Raw genomic sequence first — 21,168 nt, 5'->3', positions numbered from 1 at the left:
ACTCTGCTTTCCTGCTTTTAAGTTCTTGGGGACATTTCACCACTCCCTCAGTTATAAAACATGAGGTTTTTATCTGCCTGCCTGGCAGGGTGCTGTTCTCTCATGATCACTGGATGGTGCATCCCCGATATTAAGCCCATAAGGGAACCATCACCATTCCAAATACATGAACTAGGTGTAAATACTTAGAAATGTGAACTTCAAAAATTAATGTACTTCAGGTTTGTTTGGTGTTTGGGGTTTTTTTTCCCCCAAACCAGTTTTGCTGGGAAAAGTAGTCCACGTATAAAGTAGAGACTATTCCAGTGTCCTTCCTCAGTATATAGGGATAGGACTTTGGTGTCCTATCACCAAACCAAAGGAAAAGGTTTGGGCTGAGTTACATAAAATGTGAAAGAAAATGAGTGCAACTCTCTCCCACCTGGCAGGGCAGCTCTTCAGCCTCTCCTCAAGCTGTGGAGGTTTGCTCGTGACAGAGCTGCAATTTAGTGACTCCTGGATGTGACCACGAGCTGACGTTCATAGAGACCCCGCATTCTCAACTGTTTGCCTTTGGCCTCCAAATGCCAAACTAATGTTTTTTAACTAATTTCCAAAGAGCTGCTGCAGGAGCAGCTGGAGACTCAGGAACATTTCTGTTTGCAGACGTTTTCACACACTCTCGGGAGTGGTGTCCAACCTGCTCTCTGGCATGTGGGCTGATTGACTTGCCCTGTGCCAAAGACTTTCGTGTTCTGTGCTTCTTCTACTGCATGACTGCCAGATAGCTTTAGAGTTCATGGTGGGAGCATTCAGAGCTAGTGCAGCTGTGCCTGCTGCTCCAACAGCTACTTTATATCCCAGACAGGTCACAGCACAGGACAAAAACCGGCTGTGCTGCCAGTCTGTGAGTCAGGAAGCATCTTCCACCTGGGAAGAAAACTGTTATGCCAATAGATTACGTACCTCCATTCTCCAAACTTACTAGGAAGGTGCTGATCACTTCCTTTCTAGTTATTATTGTAAACTGTGTGACTAGAACTACCTCATAATGCTTTAAAATGGGCAATACTTTGAATTAATAGCTTTTTTCCCTGTATTTACACTTTTTTACTAACATGAGAATGAGGAGCTAAGTTAAACATCTTTGCTAATAAGCGTGCATCTGACTTCACAGCTTCAGCAATTTATTACTGAAGCTTTACCTATGGCAACTTAATAATGAAAACAGCTAATTAGTGAAAACTGAAAGTTAACATTTTTCTCAAATAGTACTGGTTGATGACAGTATTTTGGCTTGTGTTAAAAGGAAAAATATTGTTGAATTCGGAGCATCCTCCTCCTCTTCTTCCGGCACAATTTTTCAGGTATTAAAACCAATTGCTTTCTCCCTTCAAAGCCTTGAGTGTTCCTCGTCAGAAACCCAGGGTTGCTGACACCTGGGACCAGAGCTACTGCTTGGTGACGAAGGGGGCCGGCCAGTGCCAGCACTCCTGCCTGAGCCACAGTGCCACAGGTACAAGTCAAGATGGGGGGCACTGGTTTGTGAGATTTATGTAAAGCCTGGGAGATTTGCCAGATTGCTGCCCATATCCAGTGCCTCTTTGAGGGGGTGAATGCTGCACCATTCTTAAAAGGACTTAGTTTCATGAACTTCTTCAGTCCTCTTGGATAAATGCTTTATTGGAAAATAGATTCCGAATCCGTATAGCTGACAGATTTGGTAGTCCTCATTGAATGGCTTAAAATTCAGCAGAAGCAAGCACACATGCTGTTCTCTCTGGAGAACAAACATATCTGCAGGAACCTGGCCCATTGCATTTGTTTAGCAGATCTGGAAGAAAGGACTTGCAGTTGATTTTTAATTGCTTTCATTTTCATATTTCTTAGAGAAAAGCAATAGCAGAAATCAAGTTACCTGGTATATTTTACATCTGCTGAAACTACCCCTCATGGGGTGCCGTACCCTCTCAGGTGTGGCAGCTTGCCACTTCTGGTCAGGAACAGCACTGCTGCTCCAGTAGCAGTTCACCATTTTCATCATGTTTGGACTTCTAATAACGTTTTGTTATGTGTTGTTGGGAGACAGTACAAATATATCCATTTCCTAAAGACACCACAACTCCCCCAGGATTCCTATTGTTTTTGTAAGCTCCAGGTCGTGGGCTAATCTGAACGACTTCAGTGTTTTTTCTCTGAAGCTGCCTTATCATGCTGTGAGGAGCGTGCCTAGAGCTCCGAGATGTCTTTTTACCCCTGCTCGTTGTAAAAACAAAGCTCACCTGTGCTCAAGGACAAGCACTCCTTGCCAAAACCCTTCTGGAGCACCAGCATGCATAATGTCCCTTGGCAACTGGTAGGGACAGTCCCGACAGCCCCCGGAGCAGTGCAGAATGCTCTCTCCAGAGCTAACTGTTTGGAAATGCTGAATTACTTAAAATTCCATACATAGAGCAAACTCATGCAGTCAAGGGATAGCAGGAGAGTCAAGAATTTAGCTGTATTTTCTTGCAAAAATTATCTGATAGTATCTTAGTTTTGTGATGTTTAGCAGAGGGGCATGCTGTCATTCACCTCCGTTCTCTAATCCATTTCCTATGTGTTAGCAAAGGGCAAAAAATACTTGGGTACTGCACTACAGCCATGGTGGCTTTATATGAAGACAAATTCCTGAGGCTGGAATATTGTGACTGGTCTGAAAAAATGTTTCGCATTCTTCTTTCTTTGTTTAAATAGAAGAAGTGTGGAAAGTTTGCAAGGGACGGGGGTGGAAGAAAAGTTTGCTGTTTTCCAAAAGTGGGTGAGAGGTTGGAATACAATTGAAATTAGATTGTTCAGATGGTCCCTGATGGTACAGATGAAGCCTGTTTGGATGGAGTTTTTAACTACTTTATTTCAATTGTCTTAATCATAGTTTTTGAAACCTCATACAGTCTATTAGGGGTGAATAGGAGCTCAGCTGGAAGCCCACACTGTCAAAAGCTCAGTATTTAATTTTTCAGCAAGCAGTAGGCTCAGTTCGTGGATGAGTTCATGGTGTAACTGCTATCAAAGCATTGGTTTTCAAGAACTGATATATTAGGATACACATTAATGCACAGAACATTTGTAAGTGGCTGCAGTTTGAAAGTTGTGAAAAATAGTAATCTGTATTTAGAGCAATATATTTCCCTTTCTAATTGACTTCTGAAGTGGGAACACTCTACCAGGACTTTGCTACTGAGAGTGCTAGGACCTTCTGTGAAGCGAACCAGCTCTCACCCGGCAGGAGAGGATGAGGAGGGTGGTTTGGGCTCTGGTGCTGCAGCTGTGTACAGATCCTCAGCGCTGGACTGACTGCTGCCTTTGAAGTCAGACAGAAAACAGGAGCCGACTCAAAGTGGTTTTTTGGAACCACCACCCTTTGTCAGAGTGCGCCGATTCCCTAAACACCATCAGCGTGTTGGAAATAAACATGAACTCCTCCACTCTGCTTTTATTAATTGCTAATGTGCTTTGCGAAAACCAGCTAAAGGGTGTTACCAGCCTATGGCTTTGCCAAGGCAGTAAGGTGGAGTTGCATGTGGGAATGAAGCCTTGTTTAATCAGGTTTTATAATTACTTTGATACAATTTTAGTTGAAGCATGTTGGGTCAAGCAGTTCCTAGTTAAATACACTTACTGTTTAGTCCTAAGTTGCAGATTTAAGAATTTACCAAATACCTATTCAATAACCATTTTTTGCTATTGTGCATTGATCATCTACAAATATGCGTATACTAACTGTATGTTGTATTTTTATTTGGGTTTTTTTTTGTTTTTACTTAAGTAACTAGTTTCAGATGTCAAATCTCCTCTGAAGTCTCCTAAATTTTTGGATAGGTTTTAAAGATGTGGGAAATCAATCCTCAGCTTGAAAGGCAGGTGAGCAGAGCAGCCCCAGAGCTTTTCCTTCTCTTGTATCACAGGTGTGGTTTAGTTTTACGATGTTTTCTTGACTGCCCCATTAGATCTAGAAGAGAGGAATATCCTCCATGGTGAGGTGCAGCCTAGGAGATAGGGCTGTTTCGATGCAGAAGCACCTAAGGAATACTCATGGGTGAGCTCTTTCAGGTAAGGAGGGCTCGGTGTAACACTGTGCAGCAGCCTGGAAATTTCACAGCAGTGATAACCCACTACTGGGATGCACCACATCTACCTGGGAATTCATACAGAAGCTATAGAGAGTTTGTAGCAATGAAAGGCTATTATTTATAGGCAATGAGAAAGTTCATGCTTTCTGTTTGCAACTGTGGGTGAGCAAATAAACTGCAATATTTTATATTCCTTTATCCTTTTTGTTCAGTTGTTAAGCCACCAGGTTTCTTCCCCAAGAAGCAAACCTGTTTCTTTTGATTTCTTGATTTAACATCTCTAACCAAGGCATCTGCCAGTTACTCTGAAAGAGATTTGAGAGAGCTGCTTTTTGATTTGTTTGCTTTTTGGTTTGTTTGGTTGTTTTTTTTTAATTATTATTATTTAAATAACTCTAAGGTATTGCTGAGGAAAAAAAAAATCCTCTTTTTTTTTTTTTTTCTCTGAGAAATGAACATCTTATAATTAGGAATAACAAGAAATTCCTGTTTGTAAGAAGTGAATTAAAGCCTACAAAGTGGCTTGAACTTTTTCAGCTGAAAGCTGCTTTGGAAGCTTAACATGGGATTAATATTTGAAATATGCCTGGACTATCAAGAAGTTAATCAATGGAGTGTGAGCTATACCCACTTAAAAGGCACAGACATGGAAATCAGTGCATTCTCCACAAGAGGCTCTTAATGATTTCCTTTCAGACACTGTGCACACTATCTTAATTATACAGGAGCCTGCGTAAAGGTACCATTGGATCGGATCCAATGAAAGCTAAAGCAAACAATATGACAACAAAAAGGGCACTTGCGTCATTTCACTTCAGAGTTTATAATGCAAACAATAACTGGCGAATAAAAAGCTCCTAGCCTGTGGTGTGTTCAGTAGTGCCAGGATAATTATTCCTTCACATGTAATCATTAAAACAAAGAATGCCATAGCTGAAAATACTGGGACAGTCTTTCTTCCTTCATGATTTGTCTGCATAAAAACAAGACCACCTTTCAGCAAGGAGGCATGTTTCATGTGGTGCTCTGCTGGCTTCACGAGATTAACCACCTCTACGTTTCACAGATAAGTCTTTCTCTGTGCTCTTCTCCCGTGTGCCTGTGAGTGCACACATCCACTGAAAAAAATGCATCAGAAAGGATGGGTGATAAACCTGGCAGTGAGATGGAGGTGCTGGAGCTCTCTGTCCTTGGAGATGCCATTGCTTTCTGTAAAATGTAGATTTTGAGATGCCCAATAATGGTTATTAAAATGATGAGTTTTCCTGCATGGTAAGCCTGGCACTCTGATCAAATCCACCTTGTGAAACTAAAGCTTCTGGATCCATGAGATCCCAAGCTATTGTTCTGGAGACCTCAACTTTAACATGCGATTTTTGGCTGTGGCACTGCACTGTTAACATGCTTTCTCTAATGACCGAGGGGAAAAATGTCCAGACCTTTGCACGCTATTCTCTAAAAGACTAATGATGTGGCTTCAAATGTCAGGCTACCCTGATGTTTCTCTGCATCTTTGATTGCTTTAGGTGTATTTTGGTGACATGGAACACCATTGGAATCTTTCTCAGTATTGCTACAAGAAAGTTATCATAATGTTACTTAGCACCATGGCATTGCCAAAACATCTGGATAGTGTCAAGGGACTTCAGAGGATGGTAGGTGGAGGAAGGGGTTCTCCCTCAACCCTTATCAGCCTTTCTTACCTTCCTCTGACCACTCTGGGGGCAGTTCCTATCCCTCGGAAACTTCAGCCCTTCATGGAGGCTGCAGAGTGCCATGGTGGGCTCCAGCGCCGCCTCCTTCCACTTCTGGGAAAGAAGACCCCAGCACAGCCTCCTATGCTCCCTTCGGGGGACACCCAGACCTACACTTGTTGCACACATGGCACTTTGCTGCGTCCCAGTGTGTTTGGAGAAAAGCACCATTTTCTGTAGGAACACAAGAGGATGCACAGCCGTCCTCAAGCTTTGGGTGAGTCGAAAGCTCTGAAAGGGGCGTGCAAAGGGCAGGACAGGCACAGACAAGCTGACAAGATTGATAGCTGTCAGCATGACAGCAGTGACACTCAATACATGTTAGAGTTTATTGTACAACGCTTCTGGTCCCTACAGCCACCAGAGTATGGGACAGAGGAAGGGAGGAACACAAAAGGCATGTTTCTAAGTACAAAACTACCGCCTCCTTTCATGGAAGGGTCAAAAACGTTTTAAACATTAATAAGGCATTTTTTTTAACATAGTTCATGTTTCCCAATGCTAGTAAAGCCTTACTGACACATCAGCACCATTTCAAAACCAAATTCTTGCTGCTGTCAGGAAGCCCTGATTCAAGGCACGCTGACCCGTCCCTTCCCATGGTGAGGTTACGAGCCTGTTGGAAAGAGGGACATGCACCAAATACACCATCACAGTCCAGTGCATCCCGCTCTAACAGCAGTGATAGGAGCCTTGGCAAAAGCATATCACATTCTTATCCTTTAGGTGGTGTGTTCTGTAGTATCTCCCCTGATCAAACTAACTCTGAACTTATTTACACAAAAGGCAGAGTCCTTATCTTTAGCAGGGCAGTTTTTTCTCACCCTTCCATATCTACTGCCCTCAGTTTTCTACCTGTGATACTCAAACCATTCCCATGGTAAGTGTACTTGGAGAGAGGCATGGGTATTAGGGTAGGTATGAGAGCACTGGCTAACTGCAGGGAAGTGGGAAACAGTGCAGAAAGAGCTCTGTGGGTTTAACCAGCCTCGTAGGGAACAAGCAGACATTGATTCTTCCCAGTGTACAGCAAAGAAGGAAAGTTTTCCTCTGGTTGACAGCTAATTTTAAAGAGATGAGTTTATTTTTTTGAACACTGCACTTGGACTTCCAGTTAATATTTTCACCTATTAAACGGATGGGAAAAATCTATGGCAGATTTCAGGACTTGGAACCACGTGAGTTTGAATTAATTAATGCTCTCAAAGACAGTATTAATTCAGCATCTGAACGGGGCTGAACAGATAAAGCCCTCTGATAATTTAGCACCAGAAGGCTTGAATTTCCGTGTAAAAGAATAATTTCTCTGGGCAGCACAGGTTCTGTTCCCATTTATTTTTGGTGTGACATTTACCACTACCAATCCCTGCTATGCTCTTTAAGGAGCTAAGTTTAAAGTTAATGGGACTTCTGTGCACAAAGGGTTTGCCAGCCGGGACCACAGACAGCAATGAGGTACCCGATTAATACAAAATGTGACGCTTTTGCAACTTGGCCTTCTGCCCGGTGGGAGCTACTTCTGTGGAGCACATCAAATGAATTCACATAAGTCACCAAAGAATTGTAGGCCAGGAATGGCTGTGGGTTGCTACTGGATCAGACCAGCTTCTGACCAGTCAGCTAGAGAAATATCCTGTACTCCAAACACTGGAGTATCCATTTATAAACATTTAAAAATACATACAACAAGATGGAGTTGTTGGACTGGAAAATCCTCTTTAGCATGATACCATCTGACCATTAAATGCCTATGGAAAAGGGTTGAAATAGCATAGTGACTCATCAAGGAGTTATTGAACTGTGTAAATAAATCTTTCTTTAGAATTTATTGATCAGTGTGGAAGAGCTCATGAAGTCAAACATGCTTTTTTGTCTTTAAGCAGCTTCATGCAGGAAATCTGGCCTTTATACAATTCTCCAACTACCCCTAAGTTCAGGAGTCATTACTGTATGTATACTGCAAGAGAAAACCAGTGATTTTTCTTCCTTTTATTCCCGCTTCATTTTAATGGGATTATAAACTGACTTTTTAAATGCAGCAAAAATTTAATCTGTTTCCTGCTGCAGTAGTCTTTAATTGATAGCCTGTTGTTGGCCAAGTGTTAGCTCAAGAGGGCTGTAATGCCTGGATGCCCTCCCTCCACGCAGGCTCTCTCTCCCTCCCACCCACCCACCTCTCGTGCTCCATTGCCAATGATTGAGGGGATATGAATGCCCTTCTGAGCTGTATTGTTTGAACTGATGTCTCAGCACTAAGTGAATGAGATTTATAGCAAATAATGTGAATGTACCAAGACTGTCTAGCCCATCTTAGCTGTGGTTTTGCTTGGGAGCTCTTACTGGTTTCCGTTTAGAATTTTTTCCTGATGTTTTTTGTCCTACCACTTGTCACAGAAATAGGATAACTTGGTCAACGCCTTAAAGTCAATACTATTATCACTCTGGAATTTTTGTACTTTCCAAGGAAAGGAAATGCATTAGTTTTAGAGCTGAGTCAAGCCCACAAATGAATTGGCACATTGGGTAAATATCTGACAGCACATTTTTAAAAGTAACTAGTCACGCACACTGAGCTGTTCAGTTCCAGATGACAAGTGAGGGATGTGTCCTCTGGGCTCGCTTATGCACAGCCTTTGCGTGGACTTTGTGATGAGGAATGATTCTCAAGCACATATTTCGTGCTTGTGTTTTGTTTTGTTTTGTTTTTAATCTTAATTTCCTATGAAAACAGAGATTATATAGATTATTTTCCTCTCCTTGTCATAATTGCCAAACTCACTGGCCAATTTCAGCCCAATTCTAGAGAGGGAAAAGGACTCGATGATGTTAAGTTTTCAGTATGTTTCATGAAACGGCTGGACAGCTGACGGGCAAAGGCTGCACCATGAAATTGCTTATTATCAGACAATAGGCAATATACAGAAGAGAGACACATTACAAATGCTCCAATGATGGAAGACTAAGCGGAAGCAAAAATATCCAGTCACAAAACCTAAATCCATAGGAAACTTGACTGCCTTCATTCTGCAGCTGTTGAAACTTTGTTTCACTGATTCATTGCAAAAAAAGCCATCCAGTGAGTTTTCTAAATGGATTTGGAAGGAAATCTATGGTGCATTGGTCAGACCTGGATGTGCCGAGTTCCCTTGTTTTCTCTTGCCGCAGATCACTGTTTGACAGTGGACAATGTAACAGCTACTCCATACCACAATGCATGTTAAAAAGCTTAATTGTTCTAAATATGCAGAGTTTTATCAGCAATCTCAATGAGAGCAGAAACAGGACTCAAAATATTAGCAGAGTGCTTTTGGATGTGAAGGATAAGATAAAGATTTTTTAAGTGCAGGTAAATATCTCTCTCCTCTATTTTTCATCGGTAGTTCCCTTCTCAGCCATTTGGAACACGCAACATTTAAAACTTATGAGGAGGAACATTATTTATAAATGAAAGTTCTTAAACTGTAAAAGTAGAGCACAGAATCCTGTAGTGTAGGATACAAATGCATAAACAGACATGGCCCCAACGCCATAGTCTTGTAAAGGTGGTGTTCAGAAAGGGAATGAACACAGTCGCCAAATTTAAAGAAAGACAGCATTGAATGAGAAAATTCACAGAATCAGCTTTAAAATTAAAATGAACCACAACCTTAATTTCCTGCATCTGTGGATTTATTTCCTTAGCCTGCTCTCTTGGCAAAGATATTAACATCTTCAAAAATTACAACTACCCACTGACATAATTCAGTGGCATGAAGTGCATTTACATCTTGGAAGACTTACAGCCACTTTTACTCTTCCCTCTTCTCCATGATGTTTGTTTTCGTACACTTATGTATACTTGGCCTCAGTTCCCTCCATCTGATTTGGTGGTGCAGCTGTAATCCACTTCAGTACAGATATCCGGCTCTTCCTTTAGAAACTTCCTCTTGCTATGCTATAGCTTTTGTAAACACCCTGACGGAAGCGTTTTTTTTCCTCCTTCCTACTGCTGCAAGAGGTCCCAGAAATACAAGTCACTTTATAAAACAGGCAACATTTGGTTTGAAAAGGGCCTAAAGAGATGTAGTTTTGCATTAACTTTAATGCACTTGTTTCTCACCTTATAGAAACATCACGCTTATCGCTCGTATAAACGAAATGACTGGCAAAGCCATAGAGGCTGTCCTAACATTTTAATTTATTAGAGTAAAACTGCCAGGTTACTTTCCATCCTTTCTACTCCATGTATTTGAGAGAGAACATCTGTCTGGTAAAAGTGATGGTTCCAAATCAAGTATCTGATTTTCTTCTTTACAGAGAAAGATACTTGAATGACAGTCCAGATGTAATTATCTTTAACTTGCAGCATTTCACTTTAAATATGTAATTTTAAAAATGAAAAATTAAAAAAAAAAAAAAGAAATGCATAATATTATTGTTTCATGGCATAATTTTCACTGTTTATTATCTTATGACATATATATTTCATAGGATACAAGGAGATACTCTGTTCTGCCTTAGCAATATAGTATTCCAGTTACTCAATTTGAGTCCTGCAAGCTGTGATGATATGAAACAAGTGAGGTTTCCATTTTTAAGTATGTTAAGAAAAATCCCCCAAGGTCTAAAATGGCAGATATTATTGGGATGCTTGGTGTCAGCATTGAGAGAGAGAGAGAGAGAGAGAGACAAGGCTCTCAAAAGGCCTAAAACAATAGATAATGGCCTATGAGACAAAGAAAAAAGAAAAAAGAAAAAAAAAAAAAAAGAGGCATTTCCAGGGGCAGAGAGAAGAAGCCTACCGATGCTCTGCAGGAGCAAGAGGTGCTGGTCAGTCACCAGCCATCACTAGAACAGAAGGACCAGGAAGGTGAGATACACTTGGAGAAGCCGGTAAGTTGCCAAAGCAGCTTGAAGAAAGCCAGCAGCCTCTTCCCAACCACCACCGCCTCCGAGGAGCTCTGCCACAGGCTGACTTCCAGCCTTTTGCTTTTGTTTGCAGATGAAGGATGTGTAATGGAACAGTCAGGAGACCAAACCGCCCATCCTTGCAGTGGGCCATCTGAACTAAAATATCGCAAAAGGCGGTAGCAGGCCCTTTCTCTCAACATGGAATAGATACTACCCGTGTCTGGTCAGGTTGTCTTTTTTCATTTACAGTGTAACAGAGGCCTCAGTAGACTTTCTTTTTTTAAAATAATCTTGGCTCAGAAAGAAATTGCTTAATTTAACAAAGCGCATTTAGTAAAATGGAGCTGTGGAAACTTTAAAGGTGTACATGACACTGGGTTGTGTGTTTCTTCATGCATTCTCCTGCTCTTAAACACAGACCCTGCCAAAGCAAATAGCTGCACAGTATTTATCATAGTTTTGTTACTATGTAGGAATATTTTTTGTTACAATGCATGCTAAGGTGAACTATTTGTTAGCTCCTCCTCTCTTCTGTCTGGAAAAAGCCAATAACACGGAAATCCAATTGTGGTCATGAAACATTGCTGACTTGGAGCTGCCTGTCCCAGGATCAGACCTACATTAGGCAGCAGCGTGGAGTTTCTCCCCTTCTCAAGAACCGGTTCTCACTGCCACGTTAAAGTCCAACAGAAGGTTTCTGTCACATCGCACCACTTCTCTAAATGCTACAGCCTTGAAAATCACTCCCATTTCTTCTGTCAAAGGAAGGCACTAGGCACGTAGAGAGTTTTGCTTGCGTTTTTGTTGTATTTTTTAATTTTGGGGTGTAAACCTATTCCTAATTACCCTGTCTAGTAGCTTCTGCATGTGTTACCCACTTGGGTGGTCACAGTGTCCCCTCCGTGGAGAGAGCTGCGCAGTGGGGCTTTGGGGGCTGGCTGACAGCACGTTGTCCTGCTGCAGGTGGTCGTCCTGGCGGGGTGGGCTTAGCCCTCTGCTGAGCTGGAAAGCAGAGGAAACGGCTCCCAAATCCAGCCAGTCCAGACCTCACCAGCACCTCTCGGTCCCGTCTGCTCCCATCCTCCTCCAGCGCTGGATGTCCGCAGTTCCTGGGGAGGCAGCAGGGGAAGAAGCACAGGCTCTGCCCATGCTACCGAGGGCCCAGCTACGTAGCCTGTAAATATTTCTGCTGTTTGCAGAGGCTTAGCCCTAGCCCTCCGTACTATGTAGATAAATGGTGTAAGCCTTCCCGAACAGTGAAGGATCTCCTGACGTACAGATCTAGCAGGGAAACGATCTGCTCAAAATCACGGGGAAGCCGATCCCTGCTATAGCGGGAAAGTGCTACTTACAATGCACTCGGACATGGGAACAAGTCCCCAAGGGAATCGGTGGAAGCGCCTCATTTATATCTTCTTGAGTCAGATAGGAATGTATTTTTTTAGACAATCCTGTATCTGAAAGAATCCTCTGCAGGCAAAAATTGAATTAAGTCCTCTTCAAAGGTTTTTGCTCTTTTAAGAACAAAAGACAGTGAGTTAGTGGCAGTCTTTGGGCTAAATTTTATTTCTCTGTGTGTATTTATATACACATCTACATATTCAGGGCCAACACCCAGATGACAAATGTGGGAGTTCTTTCATTACTATTCTTAAAATGTTTGTGTGTTTTGTACTGTGATGCCTGGTAGTACTGCTAATGGTGCTGTGGGTATAAATCTTCCTTTAGGAATTTATAATGTTGTGTAAACCACAATTTCTCTCTTATCTAATTACTGCCTATGCATTTTTTTATTTGAAGAGTTTCAGAAATAATTTGGGAAAAAAGGAGTTGGTCCGATTTAAGTCACAAGATGACTAGACAGGATTTTTTTCCCCAATCATTTATTTCTTTGACATACAACTAACAAATTCCACTCTGAGGCAAGAGAGGGTTTTATTACAAAACTAAACCACTTTTTAGTTACAATATTAAAAGAAATAACAAGCCAGATACTTTCCTTCAAAAAAAGCCCTACTTAATGTAGGATCTGAGTGTGCAATCCTTATTCACATAGAGCCAAAAGGGAACCTGCCGGGACGGTTATGAAGGTGCAAGTGAGAGCCCGGTGCTGGTGCCGTACTGGCAGGACTTCATTGCAAAAAGCTACTGGCTGCTGTTTACATTTCAAACATTCTCTGCATAAGTGTTGTCACAACAGACAAGCAATTATAGACAATAATGTCAGTAATTTGTGGATTAAGAACTCCTTAAGGATGTATTGGCACGGCAGACAGTAGCTGCTTTTAGCTTGCAACTGTTCACCCTTAGCTGTGCCAGCAGAACTGTTACTTCCCAGAAGCTATTGTGTTCCCTCCGAGGCGGCAAAACAATGGCAGGGGTTAAACTTCTCCGGCTCTCCCTCCTGCCCCCGGGCCCCCTAACAGCTCTCACCCAGACAGCTTAACCTCAAAGAGTCATTTTTAATAGACGCATCTATTTATGCATATGCATAAAATAGAAATGTTGGCCATTATGTCCAAGTAATGCTCTGCTAGGCTCTTGCCAATAAACCCAGAAAAATCAGATTTTAAGATTCCAGTGCTATAAATACACCCGCGAGGAACCTCAGCCGAAGGCCAAGCCCCAGCACGCCGTGGTGGAGGGTGCGGGACACGTGCTGACCCTCTGACTCACCCCTCGGGGCACCCATGGCTCAGGATACCCTCCGTATTAGCTTATGCAAAAACAAGTGGCATGCGAAACACGCCCTGCTGAGAAAACGTTGATCGTTTTGAGGCTCAACAAGAAAGATTCAAGTGTAGTTTGTTCTTCTTAAAAAAATACTGGCATTTAAAAATACAATCCTGAAACATGTATGGCAATGAACACTTTCAGGGACAAACCGAATACATATACACTTTGTGCTACTGTTCTTCCGTTTTAATTTCAATACAAAGCATTCAGAAAATTAGAGTGTCTTTAGGAAAATGGCTCGTGATGAGAAGAAATTAATCTTAGCAAGGCTATATATATGCAAACTAGTGGATGGGCTGGAGGGGTTAGGGAAAAGAAGAAATGTTTTATTCTCATTAAGTCAATTTTTTTCTTTCTTTTTTTTTTTTTTTTTTTTTTTTTAGGGGAAAAATATCACGGAAATTCCTTGAGAGGTTTTAACTACAAAGCTGGAAAACGAAAGGAAATTTATTGAGCGCTGTTAACCTGGTCCTTCCATAGGCAGATTTGCCTTTAAACAAAAGGTATCTCACGTGCCTGCCTGCCAACGCCAGCTAACCCTCCGGAGGACTCGGGTCCTTTTGGCTGTTTGTGCATGGTAATTCAGCATCTTTTCCTGAAGATGCTGTGAAAGGCCTTTTTAAAAAGCTTGTTTCTCCCAGGCACCAGGGCCTCAGGCGAGCTCGCTTGGCATGCAGGGTTCACTCAGCAGTAGCAGGGAGGTGACAGCCTGACCCCGGGTGGGGAAGCGGGGGGTCCTGCTCCCCAGGGCTGGCACGCACCGGCCGCGACGCCCGCTGGGGCTGCCCCGGCCACGGCCGCTGTCGGGTCAGCGGTCGGGTGCAGCCGAGGCAGGGTGCCTGGCACAGGGCTCGGGGCTCTGGCTGCAGGGACGTAGGCCGGCATCTCAACGAGCAAGCAGGAGACAGTGGTTGAGAAACAGCTCTCCGTCCCCGACTGTGACAGCAGCGTTTTGTGTGACACCTCCTTCCCAGGCACGGGGACTCGCCTTTTGCTGGGTCTTCGGCTGATTCCGGTTGCTTGCGTACGCCCCGAAGCAGATGGAAAAGGCTTCAAGCGCATCGAAGACGAGAACAGGCCTCGTCCGGCACTGCCGGTGCCCCGGCAGGGGCTTACCTGATTGCACACCCCTGAAAACACAGGGAGTTGCCTGCGCCCAGCCGAGCCGTTTGCCCTTGCCGCGCCTTCCCCCCTCCCGGCGCTCCGGTTCCCGAGGACATAACGCCCCACACGCTCCTCTGCTCGCTCTGCCGGCGCTCGGCTTTGGCGACCCGCAGCCGCCGGGCCGGGGCCGGGCCCAGGCCAAGGAGCGCCGCCGAGCCCAGGGGGGCCGAGCGCGGGTGGCGCGGGGTGCCCTCCCCGGGGGCCGCAGCCCGCCCCTTCGCCGCCGAACCCGCGACGCCCCGCGTCCCTGCCCCGAGGCGGCTCCCCGCGGCCGCGGGCCGGCCCGGGCGGCCCCGGCAGGAGGCGAGCTGCCGCCGGCCCCGCTGCCATCACGTGGCCGCCGAGTTTTCTCCCCGCAGCGGTATGAGGAAGTCACAGCCGCCGCCGCCGTCCGCAGCCGCCGCCGCCGCCGCCGCCTCCTCCCCGCGGCGCGATATGTGAGTACCCGCGGGCAGGGCGCCGGGTCGGGTCGGGTCGGGCCGACCCCCGGCCTAGCCCCCCCTGCCCTCCGGCTGCGTCCCGGGAGGCGGGCGGGCCCCGCGGGCTGCCGGGCCCGGGGCCGGCACCTGCGAGGCCGGGAGCGGCCAGCCGGGGGGGAGAGGGGGGCGGTGAGTGGGTCTGGGGGCGGGCCGGGGTGCGACCGCGGGGGGCGTGGGGGTGTGTGGGGGGGTGTATGAGCGCGGGGCGGGGCGGCGGCGCTCCCGCGGGGCTGCGCGCACGGCGGCCCCGCGCCCCCCGGCGGCCCGTCCCCGGTGGCGGCCCCCGGGCGGCAGGGCTCCCCCTCCCTTCCCCCGGCAGGCTGGCTCTCTCCGGCACTCGCCTCCCGGCGTGAAGCCCCCGTCGGCGCCGCCGCCGTCCCGATGGAGGAGCCCCCGGCGGCGGAGGAGTGGCAAGGGGCGACCCAGAAGAGGAAGGCCTGGGCCAAGAGCCGGGACTCCTGGCAGGCGTCGGAAGCGGAGGATTTTTCGGCAGCGGCGGCGGCGCTGGCCCGCGGCGAGGAGGAGGAGGAGGAGGAGGAGGAAGACGAGGAGGAGGAGGACCTCGCCGGCGGAGAGCTGCCGCTGGCCGCAGAAGCAGGTCAGTGCCAGGGGGCGGCGGGGCCGGGGCGGCAGCCCGCGGGCCACTGGGACCCCCGGGACCCCCGCGGGCCGGCGGCCGGGGGCGGGGGGGGGGGGGGGAGGGTGCGCCGCGGTGGGCCGTCCCTGACGGACGGGCTGTTCCTGACTGTCGGCTTTTCTCTCCTGCTCCGCCCTTAAGGCCACAGCGTTCCCAACGAGAAGATCGCGATATGGCTGAAGGACTGCAGGTGGGTGCTGCGGCCGAGCCCGCCCCTGCCGCCCCGCTCCGGCTCCGGCTCCGGCTGCCGCCAGCGGGTCGCCGCGGGTGCGGGGCAGGGGCCGCCGTCCCCCACGCGGGGTGGCGGGGCCGGCAGTTCCCGCGTCGCGGAGGGGAGGAAATCTCGGCGGCGTCCTCTGCCGTGGGGGAGCGTGGGCATCCCTGCCCGCTGGAGCCGCGTTCGTCATCGGCGCCGGCACCAGCCTTCCTGGAGCGCCAGCACCCTTCGGTGCTGCGTGGGTTCTGCCTTAGCTGGGGTTGCGAGGGGAGCAGGAGCGTGCGTATGCATGGCTAGAGAAGAGCTGGCTTTTGGCACCCTTTCTCTCCTTGGTGTCTCGTTAACAAGGCTGAAGACCTTCAGCCGCTGAGGGAGGACCTCGGCTGAGGGTAAGGAAGGCAGCGTTGTTTTGGGAGCTGCTCTGTTTATCATCGAGGGGCTCCAGTTTAGAGCCTTCCCCATTGCCTTGCCTGGTTTTTGCTGCAGGTTTAAAGAAACGGTGCTTCCACAGCAATAGCCTCTGTGCTTAGGGGCCTTCAGGAGTGAGGGCACGATTTAGACGTAACGATTTATCCAAGTCTGTTTCAATGTCCTGCCATCCTTAACTTGAGACATGGTATATATACTCCGTGTTACTATTACAAAATACTTCCTTGGTGTTTGGAACAGGCTGATGGCGTTACTTTTTTTCTTCATCCTCAGTCACGTAAAAGCGTAAATGCTACATCCAGTAGCAGCTGCTTTTGTCCCATCTCTTTCTCCATTCAATCCTAGCAGCCCTTGGAGCCAGAGTGCATGGGGAGAGGCTAACGATTCACTTTCCAGTAGCTAACAATGACATTTCAAGGCCTCTCCTACTTGATATTTCTGGTTTCCCTCTCCTTTTGAGAGCAGCTATGTTAAGATGAAAATTTACCTCTGAGATTAGCTGTGCCTTTGTGATCTTTTGATCCAGTAAGCGGCTGACTGAGCTTACTCCTGTAACTGAAGTGTGGGCTGCTTTATAGCTACAGGGTCCTCAGTATAGTTTTCTTCAGATCTTTGCAGGCTGTACCTTGGAGGGCGTGTTGGCAGCTAGACGCTTGAAATCATACTGTATCCCTAAAATACGATGTTCAGACCTGACAGGCTGTTCTTCCGGAATGCCAGAATGGGAAAACATTTTTCTGACATTACATGGTGAAACATGCTGTCCTGTTGATCTAGCAAAGTATATCCTTAAAAATAAGAGTTACAAATTCAGTGCTTTATTAGAAGTATTTTTTGAGCAGGGAGGGCAAAAAAATGGAGAGGGAAGAGGCCCCTGAGGGAGAAATTCTTCCTAATGCTGCAGTGCCACTTCTCTCCTTATCTGCAGGATTTCTGTCTAGAACCTTCCCTGGCCCTGTGATCCTTACCATTTCTGTACAGAATCTAAGGAAGAGCACAAAACTGCAAACTGACAACGTGGACATCTAATAGAAGGTCGCAAATCTTGAGTAATAACACAAAGCTTGCAGTTTTATTCCTGTGCTCCGGTAACTGTCTGTTGTTAAAACTGGCACCAAATGCTTCTGTGGAATGTGTTTGCATCTCTGGCAGTTGATTCCCAAAAATATGGGAATCGTATTTTATACTCTATTTCCATATTTTACACATAAGGAAATGAAGTAGGAATTTACCCTTTTGCTAATGTGGAGATGCAAATTTAGTTAATGCATGTTTGTGAAACCCGTTGTGGCCCTTCCATGGAAGTCTTTCAAAGTATAGCTATTTACTGTTGTAAATCTTTTCAGAAGAATCTTGTGTTCTCCTCAGAAAGATAAAATTTGTATTTTTTTAAAGATCTGTTAAATCAAGCTATTCAGACTGGAGTTAGCCTCTGACTCTGTAACATCCAGAGTGCATGCATTTATGGTTGATATTTGGAAGGAGTGATCCCAGCTGCCTGAAGCGGTGCATGGCCCCTTGTGTTTTAAAACTCCAGAATGGTTTAATTTTTTTTGTATCTAATACACATGTGGGCCGTAGCTAGTATGTGCAGTAAAATGATTATGCAACTTACACTGTTACAAAGTGATGGCACGTATAGAAACCCTGAACTTATTGTCTGTTGATAACATGTATATAGGAAAAGAGGACAGCGTTAACAGATGACAGAATAGCCCTACAGATACTATAGTGTGTAATTTAAAAAAGAATACTTAAAAACAACAGTTGTTGTGAAACTTACAGTTGTTGTCCTCCAAAAATTCTTATCTGCTTAATAACACTGTTTTGCTGTGGAGCTTTGATTGCTACAAAGCGTGTGTAACATACACAGACTGAGCTGCTGTTTCTGGGCCATCACACAAACTCATTCTTACAGGTTAGCTCTGTTGCAAAAATATAGCCATTGCTACAAGTGAACATTCAGTTACTAAAATGAAGTATTTTCTCTGTTACATATTTTCTAAAAGCAGCCCTTCCCATGTTGTCTGAGTTTCTATAAGCTTTTGTGAAATGTACATCGGAAGAAAATTGGCACTTTTAAAATCTCATTTTTCTGGTTTGAGTTGGCAGCAGCACAAAAAACCTTAATATCAACCCATTGCATAAATAAACCTGCTTATAAGATTTATTCCTTTGTTTGTTTCCAAAAGCACTGACAGTGTTATAATATGGATAAAAAGAATTACCAGCTGTCCCTTGATATTCATGTTAGCGGTTTGGGGCTCTCATTACTTGGCATTTCTGTTTCACAACTGCTTTGGAGGAGAGAGTAGGGTTCCTAATATTCCTTGCTATTTAATTTGGTAGACATATATTTTTGGGGTTTTTGTTTGTTTGTTTGTTTGGTTTGGTTTTAAAAACCCAACCAACAGCAAAACAAATCAACCAAACAAAAAAAGCAAGTATGTATCACACTGTGATAAGAATTATGGAGGCTTAAGTAATGTCAGATGTTACCCAAAGTTTCTGGTTCATTCATGTTTTGGGAAACTCATGCCTTTGAGAAAGGCACCCTTTGCTCTCTCCCTGGTATTTTGAAAAGGCATTTTGAAGTAATAAGAAAGCTTACAAAGGTTTTTCGTTTTAACGTTTGTAAAGCTAAGACAGGAAACACAAGTGTTTGTATTATACTGATAGAAAAGAAGACATTTTTATCAACTCTATGGTGACGTGTCTTATTTTGACTGAGTATATTTAAACTCCGCCAGTAATACAGGGGATGCGGGAGGTATTTAGGAGCCATCTCCTGCAGATATGCAGGAAGTGAGTTCTCAAAATGCCTCAGAAAGAAGAGATTTTTTTGCTTCAAGTTTAAAATAAACATGGCTCCTGCCCAATTAAAGCTTTAAAAGCTGAGGTTTAAACACTTCCACAGCACAGTGCAAAACCCTTGTCCCATTCCTGAAGACCACCCTACCTCAACTGGTAGCTGGGCAAACAAACCTCTGGGATGAGGGGAAGCCTTGAGGCTCCATACGGTCCTCTTACTTGCTCAGTACCTAAGTTCCATGGCAATGAGGGCGTTGAGAGTTCATTCAGTTCTTTTGTGGACTGGTATTGAGAGAAGTTATTGCCATATATGTTAAAATACAACAATAAATGAGTCAACGCAAATGGAAAGCCGTAGGATCCCTTGATCCGGGCACAAGCCCGCTTACTCGCTCTTTGCTCTGGCTGCCCTCCGGTTGCTGTTGGTCTCCCCGTGCCGCTCCTCCCCGGCTGCCATGCGAAGGCTGCTGGGACGTGCTGGGGACCTGCCGTGATGCACCTCCAGCGGGGAGACCTCGTCCTGAGAGCCCAGCAAGTAGAAGGGTCCCCCAGCCCTAAACTTCCCAAGGGCACAGGGCTACTCTGAGACAGAGCTGGCCAAGCTGGCTTGTGGGCCTCGCTGGTGAAAAACAGCCTGGCACAGAATGGCAGAGCTGTCCGTGCTGTTGTCCGAGAGAATTTTTGTGTGGATACTTGCCCCTTATTTAAACTTGTGTTGTGTCTAGTTCTGAAATGCAAGTTTTCCAAAGGCAAGGCATATAAGGCAGCTGTGCCTGTGTGCAGCAGTGCAAGCAGGGCAGCAGATGGGTGGTTGACAGGGCTGCTTTTCTGGTAGCTGCTAACATGCTGTAGAAGTGACGGACTTAATTTCTGAAAGAAAATGCCTGCTTCGGTGGTTTCTTTTACCGCTTTCTGCCAGCTGGTGCATGCAGCACTGACCTTGGCTGTCAAAGTCACTGCCAGCCAGTTTCTGCATCGAAAAGGTAGAGCCGTGGAAGTAGCCACCAGGGAAGGAGAGGGAAAAGGATGAGAGCGCACCCATCAAAGCTAGAGAGTAAACAACCGGCATAGTTATTACCTCAGAACATAAGGCTTGTTGCAGGCTTAGACAATGTACCCTAAGTTCTTTCAAAGCCTGACAGGACAGACACGCAGAAACCCAGGAGATCTGAGCCTCGGCAGAATCTGTCCTGTCATCTGAGACACGCTTGTGCACCTGGATGCTCTGGCTGTTCACCTTGGCGTCTCGCCGTGGCAGGGCAAGTGAGCTTGCTCCCTATCAGCAGGCCACACGTGGAAAGAGTGAACTCTTTTCAGAGGGGAAAGAAAAATAAGGTTGTGAAATGTAAGGTCTGTTAGAAAACAGATGCAAACTTTCCTTGCTTAATTTGGCCATGGCACCAAAACAAATACTGTATCAGAGCACTGTTTACTTTCAGGTCTTTGGGCAGGTTTATGTGTTTGTCTAATTAAAAACCTAAATGAAACATACATAATATAGGCACATAAATCATCTGCTTTCCCCTGCTTTATGAGTATTATATTTCTGAATTTGTTTTGGACTTTGAGAGTTAATGCTGCACTACTTAATAGTGTCAGGTCTTTGGTTAAACATGTCTCAGAGACAAGATGTGGAAACATCCAGCTAGTGTCAACAAGTGTAGCATGAACCCACAGAGGGATTGGACCTGTCATTTGCGTGGTTTTTGCTTCTCCTTTCGGGCACCATGAGGTTCAGCAAATCCCCTGCCTTTCAGGGAGCAGCAATAGGAGGGACCATCCAAATAAGAGCCAACATGAAGAGTCTATATAAAGTATCAGAACTGGCAAGTGACAGCTAACATAGCTGTCAAGGTTTTTATCTTGTTCCTGATCACCAAATACAGCTTTTCACCCCTTTCCCCAAGAAGTTCTAAACGTAGAAAAATGGCAAAAGTTTTTGTCACATAAATGAGATTGA

At 45.6% G+C, this 21,168-nt stretch overlaps 1 protein-coding gene across 2 annotated transcripts in view; it reads left to right on the top strand.

Moving 5' to 3' along the window:
• The first annotated feature begins 14,932 nt into the window (after positions 1 to 14,932).
• The window catches only part of ITPRID2 (ITPR interacting domain containing 2), a 42,128-nt gene continuing 35,892 nt past the window's right edge, over positions 14,933 to 21,168 (top strand). The window contains exons 1-3 of one of the 2 annotated variants that reach the window (XM_049805159.1): positions 14,933 to 15,072; positions 15,434 to 15,712; positions 15,893 to 15,941. In XM_049805159.1, coding sequence (XP_049661116.1) covers positions 15,496 to 15,712; positions 15,893 to 15,941 — 266 coding nt within the window. In that variant the 5' untranslated portion in view covers positions 14,933 to 15,072; positions 15,434 to 15,495. Of the gene's footprint in view, positions 15,073 to 15,353; positions 15,713 to 15,892; positions 15,942 to 21,168 lie in introns of those variants that run through there. The other variant, XM_049805167.1, reaches the window with a different exon arrangement.

The sequence above is a fragment of the Accipiter gentilis genome, chromosome 1 (assembly GCF_929443795.1).
Source record: "Accipiter gentilis chromosome 1, bAccGen1.1, whole genome shotgun sequence".
NCBI classification, from domain to species: domain Eukaryota; kingdom Metazoa; phylum Chordata; class Aves; order Accipitriformes; family Accipitridae; genus Astur; species Astur gentilis.
This window is presented reverse-complemented; position numbering and strand designations above follow the sequence as displayed.